This window comes from Eucalyptus grandis, chromosome 7 (assembly GCF_016545825.1).
Source record: "Eucalyptus grandis isolate ANBG69807.140 chromosome 7, ASM1654582v1, whole genome shotgun sequence".
Classification (NCBI taxonomy): domain Eukaryota; kingdom Viridiplantae; phylum Streptophyta; class Magnoliopsida; order Myrtales; family Myrtaceae; genus Eucalyptus; species Eucalyptus grandis.
Window position 1 is genome coordinate 58,530,779 of NC_052618.1, and position 19,354 is coordinate 58,550,132.

General features: G+C 41.6%; 3 protein-coding genes across 3 annotated transcripts; 2 read left to right on the top strand and 1 right to left on the bottom strand.

The window, feature by feature from the left end:
* The first annotated feature begins 1,362 nt into the window (after window positions 1–1,362).
* Window positions 1,363–9,138, top strand: LOC104455944 (CSC1-like protein At3g54510). Its single transcript, XM_039316566.1, is given in 10 exon segments — window positions 1,363–1,646; window positions 1,748–1,918; window positions 2,473–2,536; window positions 2,725–2,937; window positions 3,588–3,782; window positions 4,537–4,835; window positions 5,625–5,904; window positions 6,330–6,608; window positions 7,457–7,690; window positions 8,539–9,138. Coding segments are annotated over 10 exon segments (2,187 nt in total). The 3' UTR covers window positions 8,707–9,138.
* Window positions 9,139–9,569: 431 nt separating this feature from the next.
* On the bottom strand, window positions 9,570–12,761 carry LOC104454553 (annexin D3). Its single transcript, XM_010069449.3, has 6 exons — window positions 12,392–12,761; window positions 11,770–11,915; window positions 11,370–11,597; window positions 10,502–10,714; window positions 10,318–10,407; window positions 9,570–9,909 (listed from the first exon to the last, which is right to left on the bottom strand). Exons 1-6 carry the CDS (start codon window positions 12,465–12,467, stop codon window positions 9,706–9,708), a joined length of 957 nt encoding a protein of 318 aa, XP_010067751.2. The 5' UTR covers window positions 12,468–12,761; the 3' UTR covers window positions 9,570–9,705.
* Window positions 12,762–16,409: 3,648 nt separating this feature from the next.
* Window positions 16,410–18,443, top strand: LOC104454554 (annexin D4). The gene is given in 7 exon segments (XM_010069450.3): window positions 16,410–16,533; window positions 16,683–16,855; window positions 17,223–17,441; window positions 17,534–17,642; window positions 17,645–17,751; window positions 17,843–17,914; window positions 18,008–18,443. Coding segments are annotated over 7 exon segments (987 nt in total). The 5' UTR covers window positions 16,410–16,436; the 3' UTR covers window positions 18,218–18,443.
* Window positions 18,444–19,354: the final 911 nt, after the last annotated feature.

The following is a 19,354-nucleotide window of genomic DNA, read 5'->3' on the forward strand; positions in this document are numbered from 1 at the left end:
TATTTCCATTGTTCTCATCTGCAGACCAGGTATATAAAAATGGTTTCCATTTTCACATTTTGTGGTGGATTAGCTACTTCACTGAGGTCCAATTGAGACAAATCTGTATCCGTCTGTCTAAATCAAAATTGCCAATTCTTCATGCTTTTCAGCTTTTTAAATTGCTCTTTGATTATGACCGAAAACGAAAATTGTCAAACCGTTATTGTCGTTTGTCAAATTTGGTTATTTTTTTTTTCTAAAGTTCCAATTCGATAAGAAATGGTATCGTTATAATATAAGTATTCAACCTTATTATTTGTACATGATGGTTGCTAAAATTGTACAACCTTCGGCATCGCCTCACCTAGGTTGCCCATGGTCATGCAACGTCACTGTCATCTTGTCCAGCATCTTTGATGGTTTGATTGTCGCTGGGAATGGATTTTTTTTTTTTTTTGGGCCAAAGCTGGGAATTGATTTGCTTTTGCCAAATTTGCTTCCATGATGGGATATCTTTATTCTCCGGTAGCCATACCTTTTGTTTTTCCCATTTATTTGTTTTTTCACTTCAAAACTACTTTGCCAAATATATATCAAAACTTAACCAAATGATATTTGTTTTGAATATATAGACCTCTAGTTAAGATTTTTGGGGAAAATGATTTTGCATCTCTTAAAAGACACATTTTGTGTGACATGCAAAACTTGGCCAGTGATGACTTTTTTAAACCCCAGTGGAACTTTAGGCTTTCGCACAATTTTATCAAGTTTAAGGAACAATTTGAGGGAAAAAAATGAACGCCAGAGGATACTTTGAAAATTGGCGGTCGATACGGGCTGCTAATCACGTTTTCTCCGTTGATTCCATTGACTGTCGCCAACTATGGAAAATACTAGCAGATGCAGAACCCATCAAGAAAAAGTTAATAAATCCAGGGACCAAATTGAACAAAAAAAGAGTTCACATCATCAGATTGGGAGAACGTAATAAATTCAAGATGAAACCGGCAATCCTAAAACTCCCGGGCAGAAAACGAAAAAGGAAAAGCGATCATTCAACCGTCGAAGCAAAAAAGCTCTACTGATATTCGTTAACATCCGTCGGATCAGATATCCAATAACCGAATTCTCAGGCAACGGCTCTGATGGGACCGCGAATCCTGAAGCCGACCGCACCGGATCAAGCAAGAAGCGCTGGGCAGTTGCAGTTGCAGAAGCCAATGCCACGTCGTCCGTCATGCAAAGGTGGCGACCGCACAGTGCACGACCCGACGGGCAGAGTCTCTCTCTCTCTCTCTCTCTAAGAACTTCCAACTTCTGTTTTCTCTCTCTACAGTCGCAGTGCTTCTCTCTCTCTCTCTCCTCTCTTCTCCTCCGGCCATGAATCCGCAGAGCCTCCTCGCGTCAGCGTCCATCAACATCGGGCTGGCCCTGGTGGTCCTCTCCCTCTTCTCCGTCCTCAAGAAGCAGCCCTCCAACGCCCCCGTCTACTACGCCCGCCGCCTCTCCCGCCGCCACCACGTCCCCTTCGACCCCCCGCTCGCCCTCCGCCGCTTCCTCCCCTCCGTCGCGTGGATCCCCCGCGCCTTCCGCGTCTCCGAGGACGAGATCCTCGACTCCAGCGGCCTCGACGCCCTCGTCATCATCCGGCTCTTCAAGTTCGGGTTCGATCCCCGGTCCCCTCGGTGCGGTCGCTCGTCGCGGTTACGCGCTTCTTGTTGATATGCCTCTGACGTGGCTTCGTTGTGCGGCGATCTGGTTGCAGGATCAAGTTCTTCCTGCCTTGCTCGCTCATCGGATTGGTGGTGCTTCTGCCGGTGAACTATAACGGCCAGGACGGACCGCCTGAGTACCTGTCTATGGACTCTCTCTCGATATCTAATATCAGAAGAGGCTCTGACAGGTGAGGGCTAGACTATGTACTTTCGCTTTTACAGCGTCGTGTTCATGTCATTGAGAGTGCCGAGCGATGTGCATGGTCCGAGAGTACGTGGGAACATGACGGGCTTTTCGCAACTGACATGTCAATCGACCAAATCCAACATTCGACACGCCATTTCCCACTCATACCGTCGCACGCAAGCAGACAGAGATTTTCTCTTTTTGGTTTTGGTTTAACTGGTAGGATATGGAGATGTTGGATCATACAGTAACTAACTAGTGAGGTCTTCGGTGTTGAAGATTTTATAGAAGGATCTGAAGCTCATACTAATGTGCTACTCTGTAGCTCCTGGGAAGATTTATCAAACGCATGATGAAATCGATGGTAATTTGGTCGTAGAGGTTGTCAGCACAAGCTAATGCCAATGCAACCTCAGATCATCATCCAAAGGATGATTGCCTGTTGCGTGTCATCTTTGAGCATTCTTTTTCGTCTGATGTTCGATCAGTGCATGATAGCTTCTAGCTAAATTAATGACAAATGAATTGATGAACCGGGTCGGCTGATGTTCTGAAGGTGCTTATTCGTTTTAATCTCGTCATTGCCAGGCTTTGGGTGCATTTCACTTGCTTGTGGTTGATGTCTCTCTATGGGCTATACCTTCTTTACAAGGTGGGTCTATGTTTGCAAATCTGGAGCATGACTAAAGTCCTCTCTAGATGAACTCAAGGCATCTTGCTCTTCATCTAGCTCACTCAACTGAAATTTTAGAGTCCTTTGATTGATGGAACGACCTTTCCACAGTGCTTTTTAACATTAATTCAAAATGTTGCAGTGATGGCTGACCATTTTCCCTTCAGGAATATAAAGAGATCTTGGGTAAAAGGATCCGCCGACTTCAGATTATTAGACATCGGCCAGACCAATTTACTGTTTTAGTTCGAGGAATTCCTCTTTGTACTGATCACAAGGCACGTGGTTGTTCTGTTGACCACTTTTTCTCTAAGCATCATCCTTACAGTTATTATTCTTACCAAATGATGTACGATGGAAGCCATCTCGAGGATCTTTTGGTAAGGAAAAATTGTATGATTTCACTTACTTTATGGCATTCTTTTGGACTTTTCATGTTCACCACTTCAAAGGAACTCCAGCAAGTTTACTTCTTGTGAACTTATCTTTGATTTGACAATGGCAGATCGCATTATTCTTTCTTGGCATCACTTTTCGAAAATTCTGCACTTCACATTGATGAGAGACATCTCTGATTGGAGCATCATAGTTGGTGGAGTTTTCAAGCCCTTATAAGATTTGTTCTTTGGTTGCTTATCGACTGTCCTGGGGGATTAAATCTGCAATAAATGAAAGATGTGCAACATTTAGAACTCTCTCTCTCTCTCTCTCTCTCTCTCTCTCAGACACACACACACACACACACACACACACACACACACACACACACATTGTGATGTCTGCTCATAACAGCCTGTTTCCTCTTTAGTAGAGTCGAAAATAATTGAATTTGGAAGTGTCCTGGTCCTTTCCATTTGACATTTAGACCATGGTTCTCCATTTTATTTATTTATTTGATAAATATGTTTCTGGTTACAGAAAAGAGCCTTTCTTTGCCTAGGATACTTCTTAGAGTACCTTTTCTGCTTTATGAGTGATGCATCTCATTTCTGGCTTATTTCCTTCAACAATCAATAAGTATGTTGTGCAGGACCGGGCAAAATCTACTGCAAGGAAGATAGAGGATCTTAGAAAGAGATCCAGTGTGGACAAACATAAGAGAGAGTTCCTACTCTTGTGCACTGATGGAGAAGATTCTGCTAAAGTAACCTTGCAAGAGGAGAAGCTTCAGGAACTTTCTCATAGGATCCATCAGTTACAGCATGAAGACATGCTTCGAGATAAGGTGCTTTACTTTCTGGCAACAATTACATCTGTTGACACTCATTTTGCTCTTGATGCATTTTTTGTAATAAGTTGATAAATGGGGGAATTGTACATATTTCTGACTTCAAATGCAAGTTGATATTGTGGATAGATTTGTATTCTTAATTATCTCTCTTCTTTCTGCAAAATGTACTAGCTCCGTCACTGCATTATTGTCCTAGGATTTCCGTAGAATGACTAGAATTCTGATAACAGTTAAAGCATTGTCCATATGTTGAAAATTTCAGTGCTGCAGATTTTTTGTGGTATTGAATGAAGAAAATTTTTGGGTAATGCATCAAAATTTTGATTTTGTAATGCCAGATAATCAGGGGATTGACTATAATATGCCAGACTAGGAGAAATAGGACATTCTTCTCTTTTTAAAAGAATTTTGTTCCCGAATCCCATCTCTTGGCCATGAGATGGGAGAGAAGGAAAATCAAATGGTATTCGATGCCTTAGCAGTTAGCATGCCTTTTTCTTCAGGTAAATTAGATTTTGATCCAGAGCTAGCTGATAGTATTTTTAATTTCCTCTGAAGCCAAAGAAGGAGTCTGGCGAATGTGTTTACCTTAGAAAACTTACAGAATAGATGAATGCCAGTGTGGTTTGTTATTTATTCTTGTGTTTATCTTGATTGAAAATAGTTCATCGGATCAAGGTCTTCATACTATAATTGCAGCTCCTTGCGGACCAAAATATCCAGTTTTCTGAGTTTTCCAATCTTGCAGGAGTTGCCTGTAGCTTTTGTTGTATTCAAAACCAGATGGGGTGCTGCCCTAGCTGCACAATCTCAGCAACATTCACATCCGCTCTTATGGACCACTGAAGTGGCTCCAGAACCAAGAGATGTATCATGGAAGAATCTGGCAATTCCAAATAGAGTTTTGCCACTTTACAAAATTGGAGTCATTCTTGCAGCGACACTCCTTACTGTTTTCTTTGCTGTTCCAGTGACTGCTGTTCAAGGAATAGCCAGATTTGAGAAGCTTAAGAAGTGGTTTCCTCCAGCCATGGCCGTGCAATTGATGTAAGGTTCTTATCTTCATCAAGCTCTTACAATATTTGAGTTTGTCAAGCACTTGAATAGTTTTATAAGTGATTATTGTGCAAGAAAATCTGAAAGAGAGTAGGGCGTGCTTTCTTATTGCTGGTTAAGGGGATGACATTGTGGTTTGCTAAATCTTTAACCATCATGATGCAGCAAATTTACTTCTTATTGAATATTTCCATGCGTGCAAGCCGAAATTGCAACAAACATGGTTATGGACTATGGATGCTGCCATTATACCGTAGCAGCAGCTTATGTATAAAACAAAGCATGAAGTCTTTTTGATTTTTAATCTGGTGAAGACAACTGTCTTTCATTCCCAATTGATGATTTCCCCAGTTTTCTTTTCCTATTCCTTTGTAATTTTTTGATTAGATGGTGAGGGTTAGTGTAGTACTGCAATATGTTAGCCCAGATGAGGGACTGCACCTGGCCTGCTAACTTGCAACAGGTTACGTAGTGCACCATCTGCCCAGTTGATGAGCATGCTGCTTCCAGGTCTCTGAGCTCTCTGTCGCACGCTAGACAGGATCTAAAGACCATACTCTTCTAAACCCAATATATTAATTGAGTTCAAATTGCCATGTTAATGAAGTATATGACTGTTAATTCTCGTGAATGTACACATTAGGCATGGCCTTTTGCAATATTCCTAAGACCAGTATATGGAGTTGCTTGACATCATTATCGTGATTTGCTTGTCAAATATACAGCTTTTCTCTGTGATACATACTTGGTCGTCCTTCTGATGAACTGATTGGTTAGCAGACCTGGCTTGAGTTCCATCGTGACTGGATATCTGCCAAGTGTCATCCTTAATGGATTTATATACGTCATTCCCTTTGCAATGCTTGGAATGGCTAAACTAGCAGGTTATGTGTCAAGGAGCAAGGAAGAGTTGAAAGCTTGTGACATGGTTTTCTACTTTCTAGTGGGAAATGTTTTCTTTTTGAGCTTGTTGTCTGGATCTTTACTCGATGAGATAGGAGAATCAGTTACGCATCCAAAGAACATCCCCAGTCATCTTGCTAGGGCTGTTTCTGCTCAAGTAAGGATAGCTCAACTCACTCATGCCTCTTCTTTTGTGTTTCCCTGAAGTTAGATTTCTTTTTACTGGCTAATACTTGATAAAGAATGAGGAAAAAACCGAAAATACTATAAAGCAAGCTACACTATTTCCTGTGTGCACATGGACATCCACTTGGTCATGATGTGCTCTTTCGAACATTGCACAATGTGTTGAAATTTAATATGAAGAAGTATTAAAAAAATTGTAGAAGTCAAAATGGTCAAAGGAACCCACATAGAAGTAACATTACCTTGTGAAATATATCTGGGATTAGAGTTACACTGCATCTTCTCTGATTTACTAGTTGATTTGCCTAATCTGCATGGGTGTAGGTATTTTCGTTTGTTTCCTAGCATCTGTTCTATTGATGATGCGCACATCTAAATTCTTTCCTTCTCTTTCAGGGAGATTTTTTCATTACATACATATTGACAGATGGACTGTCGGGTTTCTCGTTGGAGATTCTTCAGCCTGGATTACTTCTGTGGGATTTAATTAAGTCACTCACCTATAGGCATGGGAAGGAGAAAGAACCATATCTTTATTCTCTACCATATTTTAGAGTTATCCCTGTGGTCTCATTGGCAATGTTAATTGGAATGGTGTATGCACTAGTTGCACCGTTGTTACTGCCATTTCTCATTTGCTACTTTTGCTTGGGATATGTCGTGTATATAAACCAGGTCAGTTTTCTAAGCATCCTTCTGTCCAATAAAGTTCATTATGGATAAATTGTTTCTCCACCATCACCCATAATGTTTATTCAAGCATGGGGATTCCTTGGTTACAGCAATAAGAAAGTATAATGTACTGTAAGTAATATTGTGAAGAGACTGGACTAAGTCTAAGCAGGCTTCACGTCTATGTAGGTAGTTTTCTCAAAGAGTTTGTTCTTCCGAAAGTTGTAGTCAAAATTAATGCTCAAATCTAGCTAGGCCTTCTGCGTACAGAGTGGGTAGAATAAGAATCAATTGGTAGAGCTTTTGCTTGCTTTTACTTATGACCAGGTAGTAGATCAAAGTTGGAACTGCGAATTGTTTGAAAACATTCATATGTTATCCAAAATATAGTTTGTTCAGAATTTAGAGTGGGTAGACAACATCGCAAACTTATGCTTTGATATATGTACATGATAGGATTAAAAGGCGAGTATGTGCACTTCTTTCTGTCACTGCTCTTTTGGGCCATCCACGTTATAGGACATCAAAAGGCGTTGTTACTTTTGCACCAAGTGTTTTTGGAGGTGTGGCTAATGAGCAGAGTGGGATAAGGTGCCCGAAATTAGAAAATGAAACAACAATTAGGTCCAGCAGTGCTCTATCTGTGTAGGGGAAGATTTTGTGATTTGTTCTCATTTAAAGCTTCTTGCGTGTTGTAATCATTAGCATTTGCTTATGGTTATGCTTGGTGTAATTGTTATTTACAGAATTCTTTGTGATTCAGTTTGGCTTTTATTTGTTGGTGTAAAGAATGTTGATAATGAAAATGAAACTCTCATTGCATAAAGAACATGTGTTTCATTGCTTTGCAGATTTCAGATGTGTACGCAGTTACATATGAGACGTGTGGAAAGTATTGGCCATACATTCATCACTACATTTTCGTTGCTATAATTCTCATGCAAATCACGATGATTGGTCTTTTCGGACTAAAGTCAAAGCCAGCTGCTTCTATATGCACAGTTCCACTTTTGTTGTTCTCTTTGTTGTTCCACGGGTATTGCAAGCTTCGTTTCTATCCCACATTCCGCAACCACTCCATACAGGTATTCATGCAGCTTTGCAGTGCTATTTCATTTGTTATTCTCATCATATCCTAATGTTCTGCACATAAATTTTCTAGATGTTTGTGCTAGCTTCACAATTTGGCTTTCCCTTGTTTTTTGTGGCCTTTTTATGCACTGAAGACTATCTATGTCTACTTGGTCCTTTAGTCCTATCTTATTGGTCTGCGACAGTTTGATTGGAAACTCTTTCAGATTCTAGATGCTTGTCAATGTTGAAACTTGGACATAAAATACTGGATAAATATTTCATTAATGAGCAGACCTGGCTTATGATCACAGGAGTAAATTGGTGCAGTAGATTGGAATACTTCACAAGTAACTTTTCCTTATTTGTAGTCTCAATACAGCCTTTCAGAGAAGACAATCAAGCAGCTTGTTTGAGTTCTATATTTTCTAGAGGATATGTGCATATACTTTTGCATGAACATATGTAAACATTATGTAAATTTCAGCTTGTTGACTATTTGGTTGACTATGGCTTCTGTTGATGGGTGTTAGCAAGTTTTGTCATTGCGTTCATGTTTCACAGATCCTAATTGGGTTATCTCCCGACAAGTTTTCTCATGTTGGTTGCTTCATGCCCTAATTATGACTCTTTTAATTCGCTTGTGAAGATGCTGGTTCATAAATGCTTGAACTAAAATGGTGGAAAGAAATCTCATACCTACCTCTAGCTTTACATGCGGTAACCTGTGCACCTTATCTACATGTATTTGCAGTGATATGGCTCTCTTGTCTGACTTATGCACCCTACCGTTGTCCTTTTAGTTATTTACAAGTAGGATTACCCACACCTTACATGGATTATACTGCCCTTGCATGGACAGGAAGCTACTGAAAATGATGAATTTGATGAGAAGAGCAACCAGTTGGAACTGAGTTCTGAGATTGCGAAAGATGCATACTGCCCGCCATTTTTACGACCTATAAATCTTGTGGCATCAGAGTCAAGCTCGACGGAGCCGCTAGTGTCTGCTTCTGAGTCTCCAGCTTGAGTATTTTCACTCTGCCTTTTGAATATATCATTTTCGAGATCAAAAGAACCTTTTATAAAGTACATTTCCTTTATGGAACTCTCCTTGCAGGCTGTACTGTGTCTTCTTCCACTTGATTCTGATAGAAGTGATTGCTGGGGCGTAAATTGGCAGGAAAATGAGGCGCCTAAATCATACATAGATATAAGAGTAATTGTTTTCACCCCAGTATTTGATTCAGACATTTCCTTTGCGTGTGAATTCAGGGAGTTTTAGTTCATCCTTTATTCTCGAACTTGACCATCACCTTTTTTCCCCTTTTTTTCTGGGGCCATACGCACTTGACCTCCACCCTATCGGGTGATATATTCCATGCGGACTGGCAACTGATATGATCTGGCATCAGTTGGGCAAAGCAGCAGATTTAAAGCCTCGATATGAACGAACTCAAAGTACCGGCATTCAGACTTTGAGTGTCATGGTGAAATTTAACACAAGGTTCAACTTCTTGGTAGGGCCGAACGCCGGAGCGACGGGTGAAGACACATTTTTTCGCCTCGACGTTTCTCTGAGTAACTTTCTGAAATACTTTTCATGTTGGATGCCTTAAAGTGGAGGAGAGATTTCTCTTGGCTATTGCATTTATTAGAATTTCTCCACGAGAAAGTTGAGGAATCTTTTGCTAGCTCTGGTTTCTAGGAATTCTATCCTTTAGTTTGACACAATGGAACAAGATGTAGAGATGGACTTCAGATTGATGCATTAGAAACCTGTTGTTTGGTGATGCCATGGTAAAACAGATCTTCTGATGACGACATGAGAATTTGATTCGTTGATAATACAAACCTCCTTTGGAAAAAAAAAAAAAAAAAGGACAAAGGGAATGCCACAACGAATTAGGAGTAATGCACAAACAATTGGTTCGAGCACTCTGCAGAAGGTGTGTAAATACATGAGCGAGTTTTCAATATCAAAACAAGCACACTTAAGCCAGGACACACAAGCAGGGAAGAATGGAACTTATACTTTTGCTCCAAGCAACGTCAACAAGAAATCTTTGTAATCTCCCGATGTATCGCCGATGAGGGCACTATCTAGGCTGCTGTTATACATGTTGTTGTATTCCCCTCTGACCTTCATCAGGTCAATTTCAGCTCGGGTTATGATGGCTCTGGTGAGCGAATCTTCATCTGTGCCGAGCCCGATTATGGAATTTCTGACCACCTGGTGATATTTAAGGATCAAAGATCACTACTTCTTGAGCAGAAGCTATTGAAGTATGTAGACCAGAAAATCAAGCGCACATTTAACAAATTCAGATGCTTTATTTCACATTCCATGGGCTAAAATCCTTCAAAAGCCACAGCGGTTCGTATTTCATACTAGCGTAAGCAGTTGCCAGAGACGGCCAAGACAAGATGGTTTCAGGCATAACAAGAATTCAGGGTGTAGTGGCTTGCTGGCTTGTAAGAATTCGAATTTAACAGAAAACCGCACCCATATCCAACACTCATGTGCATGAAAACTATCTCACACGAACCGAGTCTTATTATATTCTCTTTTATGTCACCATGAATAATTGCCAGATCAGTAACACCCTGACACCGGAGGATTGGCAGTGGATTAACTGACCTCTGCGAAGTGTCTCTCGGGGCAATCTAGGCAACGTACTATCACTCCTAGCAGAGATTCCAGATCACCCTTCCCGCAACTCTTGATATCCTGAGTGATGCAAGACATCCAGATAAACTCTTCAAAAAGAAAAATATAAAGAAACAAAGGATTATGCGATGAGATAGACATGCGAATACTAGACCTCGTCAACAGGACTCCCGTAGTTCTGCTCGTAGCATTGGAAAGTTGCTCGGAGCTGAAAGATGTTCCTAGTGCCAAGAACCCACAATACAGAATCTTGATCCAATTGCTTCCTTTCAATTGCTTCGTGCAGCAGTGCTGCTTCTGAATTAGCAACATCCATATTTACCACTTCCTTATCATATCTATAGGGGCTCACCAATCCTACAAGGGTCTGCAGGAGCAGAGACATTGCAAATTATGAGGAAACTCTGAAATTGGAGCTGCTAGATGGAGGTGAACATGTACGGAGTCATACTGAAATGTAGAGGGTACTCAATGCGAAGAACTTCCCACTTTTACTTAACCGTTGAGTATGTACTGGACCCTTGCTCCTAAGTAAGCCTTAGTAGAACAATTCAAAGTTTGACTCAAACATCAGCTGAAGGCCATGGACGTGCGCCAGAAATGAAGCATTCACTAGAGCAAACAGAACTAGAATTTGATATGTTCTAAGTTATATTTTCTAGAATAGAAGTTAGAATTATTTTGGGACCAGATAACAACTTTTAATATCTGTAATCAAGTTAGAAAGAACAGCTAGCAACTGAATAGCAATTTACCTTATCCTCTTCAGTTGTACTCGAGCATTATGAATACAGTGATCTGATATTATTTTAGGATTATAGCATTTCATATGGTTACTCAATGGCAATTTCAAAATAGCATGCCAAACTGCAGCAGGTTTATACTTTTCCTGAAAATGGCCAATTAATACAAATTTCTTCTGGCAAACGAATCGTGCATGAAAGAAAAAAGTTCCTTTCGACTGCAAAACCTGCATATAGATGTTTAACACCATTCTAAAGAAGTGTTATATAAGCATTTACCTTTCGGAAGGGTGAAGATATTGTTGACAAGATGTCTTCCTCGAGCGAGCAATTATAGAGTGAACAGTAGGCCTGCCTTACGGCAATGAGATGGTGGGGAGATGTCGCACATGCGATCTCAACAATCGGAAGTAAGTGGTTTATGCCTTTCCTTTTAGTCTGCAAGGCCTCGTTTGCCAATATGGCATCCCTCACTGGAGGATCATATGTCCAAAAGATCACTGCTTTCTGAAAGAAACCAACCAATTACAGCACTCATATTGCCATATCGACGATATCACTTCAAATTTCTAGGTGAAGCTAAAGACATGAAGTCAGATTACTTGATGAGCATATCAAGTTTAATGATTGATAACATGTATATCTGAAAAGAACACTACAAAGAACATGACTAACGTACTCCGAAATCGCCAGAGAGTTCAGAATGAAGACTGTCGACGAGGGGTTGGTCATAAAGCTGCTGATAAGTCTCACTGATTAGCCTCCTCTGACTTGCATTCCTGTGTCCTAATACCCATATGATCGCCTTCTCGTCCGTTCCCCATCCTACACCCATCAGCCAATCCTCAGCTTATTTCAAAAGTATCTCTGAATCAATAAAGAAAAGCAAGACAAAGCAGGAAAAATGCTCATCAGTGCACGCTAGCGACGGCACGAAACGAAAAATGGGCACGAACATCAGAGGATCCGACAAGTCTTTCATTGTAATAAGAAAAACTGAACTGGCTTCATCATCATTCATTTGTCAGGACAGCGTCAATCGCTGCCATCTGGAGAACGTGGTCGAGGGATGGAGCACACTCCAAACGGAAAACACTCATCCGATCATTTCCCATGACTACGAGAAGTCGAAACTCACAAACCAAACAGCCGGAGATGCAGAACCACCTCAACCTCAACCGGCAAAACGACGAGCGCTAAATCGGGAACAACCGGAGTCTCGGAGAAGGAGAACGAGAAAACTTGGCCAAAAAACATCGTCAGCGGGTGGTCGAGAGAGAGAGAGAGAGAGAGAGAGAGACCTTCGAAGGCCTTCCGGAGCCTCTGGCAGTCGTCGGACGGGGAGGGGACGACGGCCGGGACCCTGAGGGTGGCCATGCCGGTCGCCGGCGGGAACCTGCCGGGGGAGCGCCTCGGGAAGCAGCGGAGGAGGCAGGAACAGCGGCGTCCGATCGAGGATTTCAGCTGCAGCTTCGCTAGGTACGCCTTGATGCTCCTCCTCTCCTCCCCCTCCTCGGCCGTCGTCGCGTTCTGCTCTCCGCGCTCTTCCGCCTCAGCGCTTCCGTTTCGGTTTCGGTTTCGGTTTCGTCTCCCTCGCGACCTGTTTCCTGCTCCATAAGCCTTAACCGTCGCTGGAATAAAGGAGCTTTCGTCTTTCTCTCTCTTCCGGATTTTTTTATTCCCAATTTCACTCCCTTAAATGTGTGAAAGTTTTCAATTTTCGTCCCTTTTCGTCACGAGGGTCGCGATAACTTAGTATTTGCGCTTTCGTCCCCCGGCGCTTTTTGCAACGAGGACCCTTGTCTTTTTGTGTTTTATCTGAATATCGTCCTTTGAAAATTTGGAACTTTTCTATTTCATTGCCCCTTCCAGAAATTCTGGACTCCATCCTCCACCAATGTGCGGTTTCCTGGACCTTCTCTTTATGAAGATAGTTCGATACTGCAAACATAATCTTAATTTTTATAATTGTCAAATGTAAAATCTCGTGCTACTTTCTTCTAACTTATATTCTTAACTCAGTTGGGTTGTACCTTGTATCAATTTTTATAAAACCACGTACCAGTGCCGGTTATAAAGCAATAGGTCATAGAATTCAGATCGTGAAAACAAATAAATCAACTAAACGTCATATGCATTAATTGGATCATCGTGTACACGATGATCATCTGCTTCACTGTCAGCAATCAATTTTTAGATGCAAATATGTCAATCGACCGAATAATGGAGAAGGCCTCCAGCTCATGCATGGACCACCTTCGTCCCCGCACGTCGCAACTCGAGTGGATAAGCATCAAACGAGGATCCGTGCTGCAACAATCATTCTTGAAAGCTTCTTTCTTCTGGGCTCTATGTGAATGGAATCGCCCTCCGCCGTACCTAACGTAGGACCAGCATGTAACACACGTATTGCAGAACCGACATGTTCGTATCCTCGTGTTTCAGCTGCCGTTAGCTTATTCTAATAAAACCCTAAAACAAGATCGTGTTCCACAATGAAATCTGTCGCACGTAGAGCGAAATAAACAAAAGCTGAGAATGACAATGCAAATGCAGAGCAGGGCTTTCCCCCATATCCTCAGCATGTGCGTAATAGCTAAGAACCAAGCACCGCCCATGCTTCTGTTCATTCATCTCCTCCCACACATGCAGCTCATGCACGTGAAAGATTTTCACTAAATTACTCATCGCTTGCTTTCTGCAATTATTGCGATGATGGGCAAATATGAAAGCTGGGTATGCATGCGCGTCCGGATCTGCTTTGATTTCGTGGCTGGTCAGTGCGCTCGATCAGCAACGAATCGTCTGCGTGGCCGGCCATGTTTTCTGTAGATTATTATCAGGATAGGTGGGCTCTTTAAAGTGTCCCCTTTCGTTTTCTTTCTCTAAGTTATCAGGACAATGCTCCATGATCACAAGAACGATCTGGAAAGTCAATCTTTACGACCCATCTTTATTCCCTAACATTTGATTAATCAGGCCGGATTTGATCCTGATCTTCTTGACTTGGACAACGAGGCTAGCCTGTTCCGTTCACAATCATTGATCTTTTTCTTTGCTTTCTGGAAAGTGGGAACCCTTCAAGGTCCTCTCCTTTCCTTTCTTCCACACTTGGTTTGGCTACTTCTCCGTATGGACAGGGTTTGTCAGACATTACTAGCTAGGCCCTAGTACATTAATTACGCATTCATTCAAGAGTAGCCGTGTGGGGAACACGCTCATAAGTTGACAAGGACAAGCCCTTCTATTTGCATTTTCGCACTTTTATCTGAACCAGATGTCGCACCTCAAGAAACTTTTTGTAGGTTTAGCTAATTGGTTTAGCAGTAGATGCATATCACGTCTTCAATGTCTACTTCAGACACAGCCGATATCAATCAATCTTGTCTGCAGAGAAACACATTCCATTCAAAATTCATCATAGTCAGTAACTTGTCTTCCGCAGATGCAACTACAATAGGACGAGGTATAGGAACTTTTAGGGAATTGTTGGGTATTATATGTGGTAATGTGCATTGAACCGCTGCATTGCGAGCTGGTCTCTATATTCATTAGGAACGAACAGATTAGCGTATTCATAGGCTCAATCCATTGATTTATGATATAATAATCCAAAGAGTCATAAATTTATTATATGAATACTAAATGAATTCTAAATTTCTTATTTAAATAATTTAATTTTAAACTTTTTGATAGTATTTAAAAAAATTCTAGATTTGTTTCATTTTTTATGTCGGATCGGCTATGTAACATAAGAGGGTCGGATCCATGTTAGTAATTTCAGGTTAAAAATGATTGAAACTTGAAATGGTTACATTGATAAATTGTTAAAAAATATATGATTAAATTTGTCAAATTAAATTATCATTGATATGAAATATTTAAGATTTTCTTAGTAATTTTTCCGTTGATTCATATATGCAATTTATCTTTGCATATGTCAAAGACATTGTACTTCTTTTTAACCTCAGCCATAAACTTTATCTACCCTACTAAACTAGAGACTCGATTTAAAGAGGAGTTGTCAACGTTCAAATCTTCTAGGTGTAAAAACCGTTAGTATTCCCTCTCCGTGGGGAAGAAAAAGAAACACAAATAATTAGAGGGCTTGGGGTGTATGGGCACCGACATATTAAAATAAGGAATGCAGTTTTGCTAGGCGCAGGTTACCGGATTAGTGGGGACGACCCTCACAGTAGGTGAAACCCGTACCTTCCGTTCAGCCACAAAACTTTATCTACCCCCTATTAAACTAGAGACTCATGCAACACTAATCCTAGACGATTCTAGGCTATCCTAGAAAGTTGGGTCCATATTTCAACAATCGTCCTATTGTATAGATGTCACATTTATCTCATGATAATTATAGTATAACAGATGTGGTGCCCAACCCATTTCCACAATGTCGACTCAACCATATTTATTTTTTATTGAATAAGAAAGAAAGGTGGGGACCAGGCATGTCTGTAGCGGACCATTTCCATCATTTAATTCGCGTGTTACTTATCATGAGAAGGCAAGAAAAATCCGGTCTCATTTATTGCACCCCCTCTCATCTTGATGTGCCTCAAAATGCAGGCCTGTAGGCCACAGTCCATCAAGAGCAAATAGAAAAAACAACTGTGAATTTACGAGGCTCGAATTGCCATTTTAGCGATATATATATGTAGTTTCTCCAAAATACAAATAAAAAGAAGAATTGAATCGAATGCTGTGGATTGACCAAATGGTACATCGACATTGGGAATCGAGTACTTCCATTGAATATCTTGCTATGTACAATTTATGTAAAGTCGTTATTATCGTGTCCATTATTAATTACTTGTTATCTCGATCATGCCAAGGGAAGAATAGTTGCATGGAAGGTTCCGAACCATGTAAAACTTAATTGAAATAGCATAGAAGCAATTTTTTGGGACGGAAACGCACCGTCGAGTTGGAGGGCTCACATGAATAGGAAGCTCCGTTTCGGGTGCGCATTACAAGACACAAAAAAGACACTGGGAGTAGGGGACTGCAAAATTCGTCAACCTGGGGGGCCGAACTGTAAATCCACCGAAGCACGGGGGCATCGCCGCAACTCAATCAATAAGTCCATTAATCTCTAGCTTTTTTTTTTTTTTTCTCTTAAAGCTAAGCTTTTAATCCATAACATCTCTCAACGAACTTGCAACTCCCCCGCTCATTTAATAACACTCTTATTAATTATACACAAAATCAGTTTCATCTTTCCTCGGTCGTGAAAAAGAAAAAAAAAAATCCAGAGATCCCAGGCAATGACGGAAATGACCTCGTGGGACCCCTATAAATACGGCAACTACCCGTTGTCGAGACAATCGTCGTTGCATGATCATAAAACCCGGCACGAGAAAGCGAGGAGACGACAGAGACGAGGCGATGGCTCAGTCCGACGAACTCGAAGCTCTCACCAAAGCCTTCTCAGGTCTCACGTTCGAATGATGGATCGCTGGAGCGGTCGCATTCTCGCGCGATCGAATCGTCTTCCTTTGAATTCTTGTCTTTTTTTCTTTTTTTTTGGTCGGCGTTGTTGTTGTTGCCGGGTCCGATGTTTGATGTTTTTTCGGGTTTCAGGACATGGAGTCGATGAGACGACGCTCATCGCAGTGTTGGGGAAGTCGCACCCGGAGAAGAGGAAGGCCTTCAGGAAGGGGAACCCGCACTTCTTCAAGGAGGACGAGAGGAGCTTCGAGAGGTGGGATGATCACAGGATCAAGCTCCTCAAGCGTGAATTCTCGCGATTCAAGGTAATCCCGAGTTCTTTTTCGGTTCGGTTCACGCTGTCACTTGTCCGCGGCATGACTTGTGCGCGTTTACTGAAATTGTTCGAACAATTGAATGTCTGTAAAAGATCACTCGATAGATAGCTCTTGTTTCTGGGAGATTAAAGCCCATTGAGAATGCCGGGATAACTTGAAAAGAATCAAATTATGAACTTTTCTGGGATGGGAAAAGAACACGATAGTGGCGAATTCAGAATTTGACATGTGCTATAGCGAATTTATGCCTGAATGTAGCTGCAAGAAAAGGTATTTGACGATTTGCTCTTGCCATGAATTGCTCGAGAAACTAACTGCTGTTGAATCATGTGATGGCTGCTTCGATGAATCTCAGAATGCCGTGGTGCTCTGGGCCATGCATCCTTGGGAAAGGGACGCGCGTCTCATGAAAGAAGCCTTGAAAGAAGGTCCAGATTCTTATAATGTCCTTATAGAGGTTGCCTGCACGAGATCGTCAGAAGAGCTACTGGGAGCAAGAAGGGCTTACCACTCCCTCTATGAGCACTCGATTGAGGAGGACGTCGCTTCCCACGTCCATGGCCCCGAACGCAGGGTGAGTAAATGCTCAAACCCATGAAAATTGGAACATGTTTTTTTTTAGCATCTAGCTGAATGAATCTGAGTTGTTTCTGGTTATAAACGCAGCTATTAGTGGCACTAGTCAGCGCATATCGGTATGAAGGGACGAAGCCTAAGGAAGATAATGCGAAAGCCGAGGCAAAGACTATTTTAAATGTCATCAAGAGCGGTGAAAGAAGACCGACAATGAAGAGGTCATAAGGATACTAACGACAAGAAGCAAGCTCCTTCTTAAGGCAGTCTATAAAGATTACCAGGAAATCAGTGGCAGTAACCTTGATGAAGTAAGAAATGAGTCTAGTCGACCCTTTTGAAAGAGTTGTTTTGATTGATAAATGTACGGAATTTCATGCCCTGTTCTTCTCTTTGTCTCAGGATCTTAAATCTGACTCGAGACTACAAGAGACGGTGCAATGCCTATGCACTCCTGAAAGATACTTTAGCCAGGTCATAGTTTGCCCGAGGCAATTGTCACTGCAGTTATGTGTCGAAATATGCATTGAGTTTCTCGGATATTGAACCTCCTGCTTTTGATTGCAGGTTTTGGACTTGGCATTAGAGATTGATGCAGACAAAAGCACGAAGAAGGCATTGACTAGAGTAATCGTAACCCGAGCTGATGTCGATGTAAAGGAGATTGACGAAGAGTTCAACAAGATGTACGGAGTTCGCTTGACCAAAAAGATTGAAGATACAGCTAACGGGAACTACAAGGATTTCTTGCTCAGGTTGATAGCTAAAGGAGACTGATCCTGATTGCAGAATCTGCCTTATCGATTGAGAGTGACTCGACTTTTGAGTCGTCCTGAAATTGTTGATGTAATTGGGATGTTCCCTGATTTTGCTTGTTCCCTTCTTGAGCTCATTATATCTGAGCTTTCCTTGTGCTTGTATCTGTCTTCTGTAACCTGATAGAGAGTGTAATAAAATCCGGAGCCGAAAACCCTTCGAGTTGGTTTTCAGTTTTCACTAAAAAGTGATGAATTTGTTTGGACAACTTCATCTGCAAAAAGACTCGTTGTCCTGCAACTGTAACTTCTTTCCCTAATATACATTCCTAGGAGCCCACAAGCTTTATTCACCTCGGCCCAAGACAAGAAACGAAGAAGAAAGTTAACCATTCACTTCTTTTCCTGGTAGGAAAAGAGAAGAAGAGAACCACTTCCTTGGCAACCTTTGAGGGTCAATAAAGGCAAGGTCAGCTTGGGATTACTGAAGACAAGTTGGAGGGTAGCTCAATCGTTCCACGACTAGTGGATTAGACTCATTCAATTAGTTTCGATATAATCTCGACTAAAACGGTTGTTCCAGATAAGCAACTAACTGCGAACTTTCCCTAATGTTCTAGGCGAGGAGCGTATAATGAGCCTTAATTTCCTTTGCTTCATTCCTCCTTCCTATTGTGTGGAGAAGCTCGACACAGCCATTTCGTTTGTCGACGGGAGGGCAGACCAGACGGTATCGACGATTTGTCAAGAGCAGACATGGCGTTATTCGACGTCCTTTGGTTAGGACATGCGAAAGGCAAAAAAACATGCATTGATTCTCGAGAAAGACGCGTAAATGTGGTGATGCTTCATCTTTAGCTTCGATTATTTCTCATGGTTTAGAGCAATCGGTAGAATTACATGTAATTTTTTGAAACTCAGAAAACTTTCATCCGTTGCATCTTCTTCCTCTTCCTCTCTTCCTCATCACACTCGCACGCTCGTCGAACACTTCACGCAGCTCCGGTAATCATCATCACCAGACACCATCAACAACTACAACCAGCATCTCTTCCTTCGATCCTGAGCTTCTCTCTCACTGATGACACAGCCGCCACAAATGCTCAGCCTCAGCCGTCATTCCGTCCCTCTCGTTTTAACTTACATTACTCTTAGTCGC

What these genes read in the sequence shown, in the direction of transcription:
- LOC104454553 (XM_010069449.3), bottom strand. Translation starts at nt 12,467, where the DNA reads ATGGCCACCCTCAGGGTCCCGGCCGTCGTCCCCTCCCCGTCCGACGAC. An exon ending in GCTCCGGAAGGCCTTCGAAG is followed by an intron (nt 11,916 to 12,391) that starts GTCTCTCTCTCT and finishes TGATGGGTGTAG; the next exon opens with GATGGGGAACGGACGAGAAG. An exon ending in CCGAGAGACACTTCGCAGAG is followed by an intron (nt 9,910 to 10,317) that starts GTCAGTTAATCC and finishes AAATATCACCAG; the next exon opens with GTGGTCAGAAATTCCATAAT.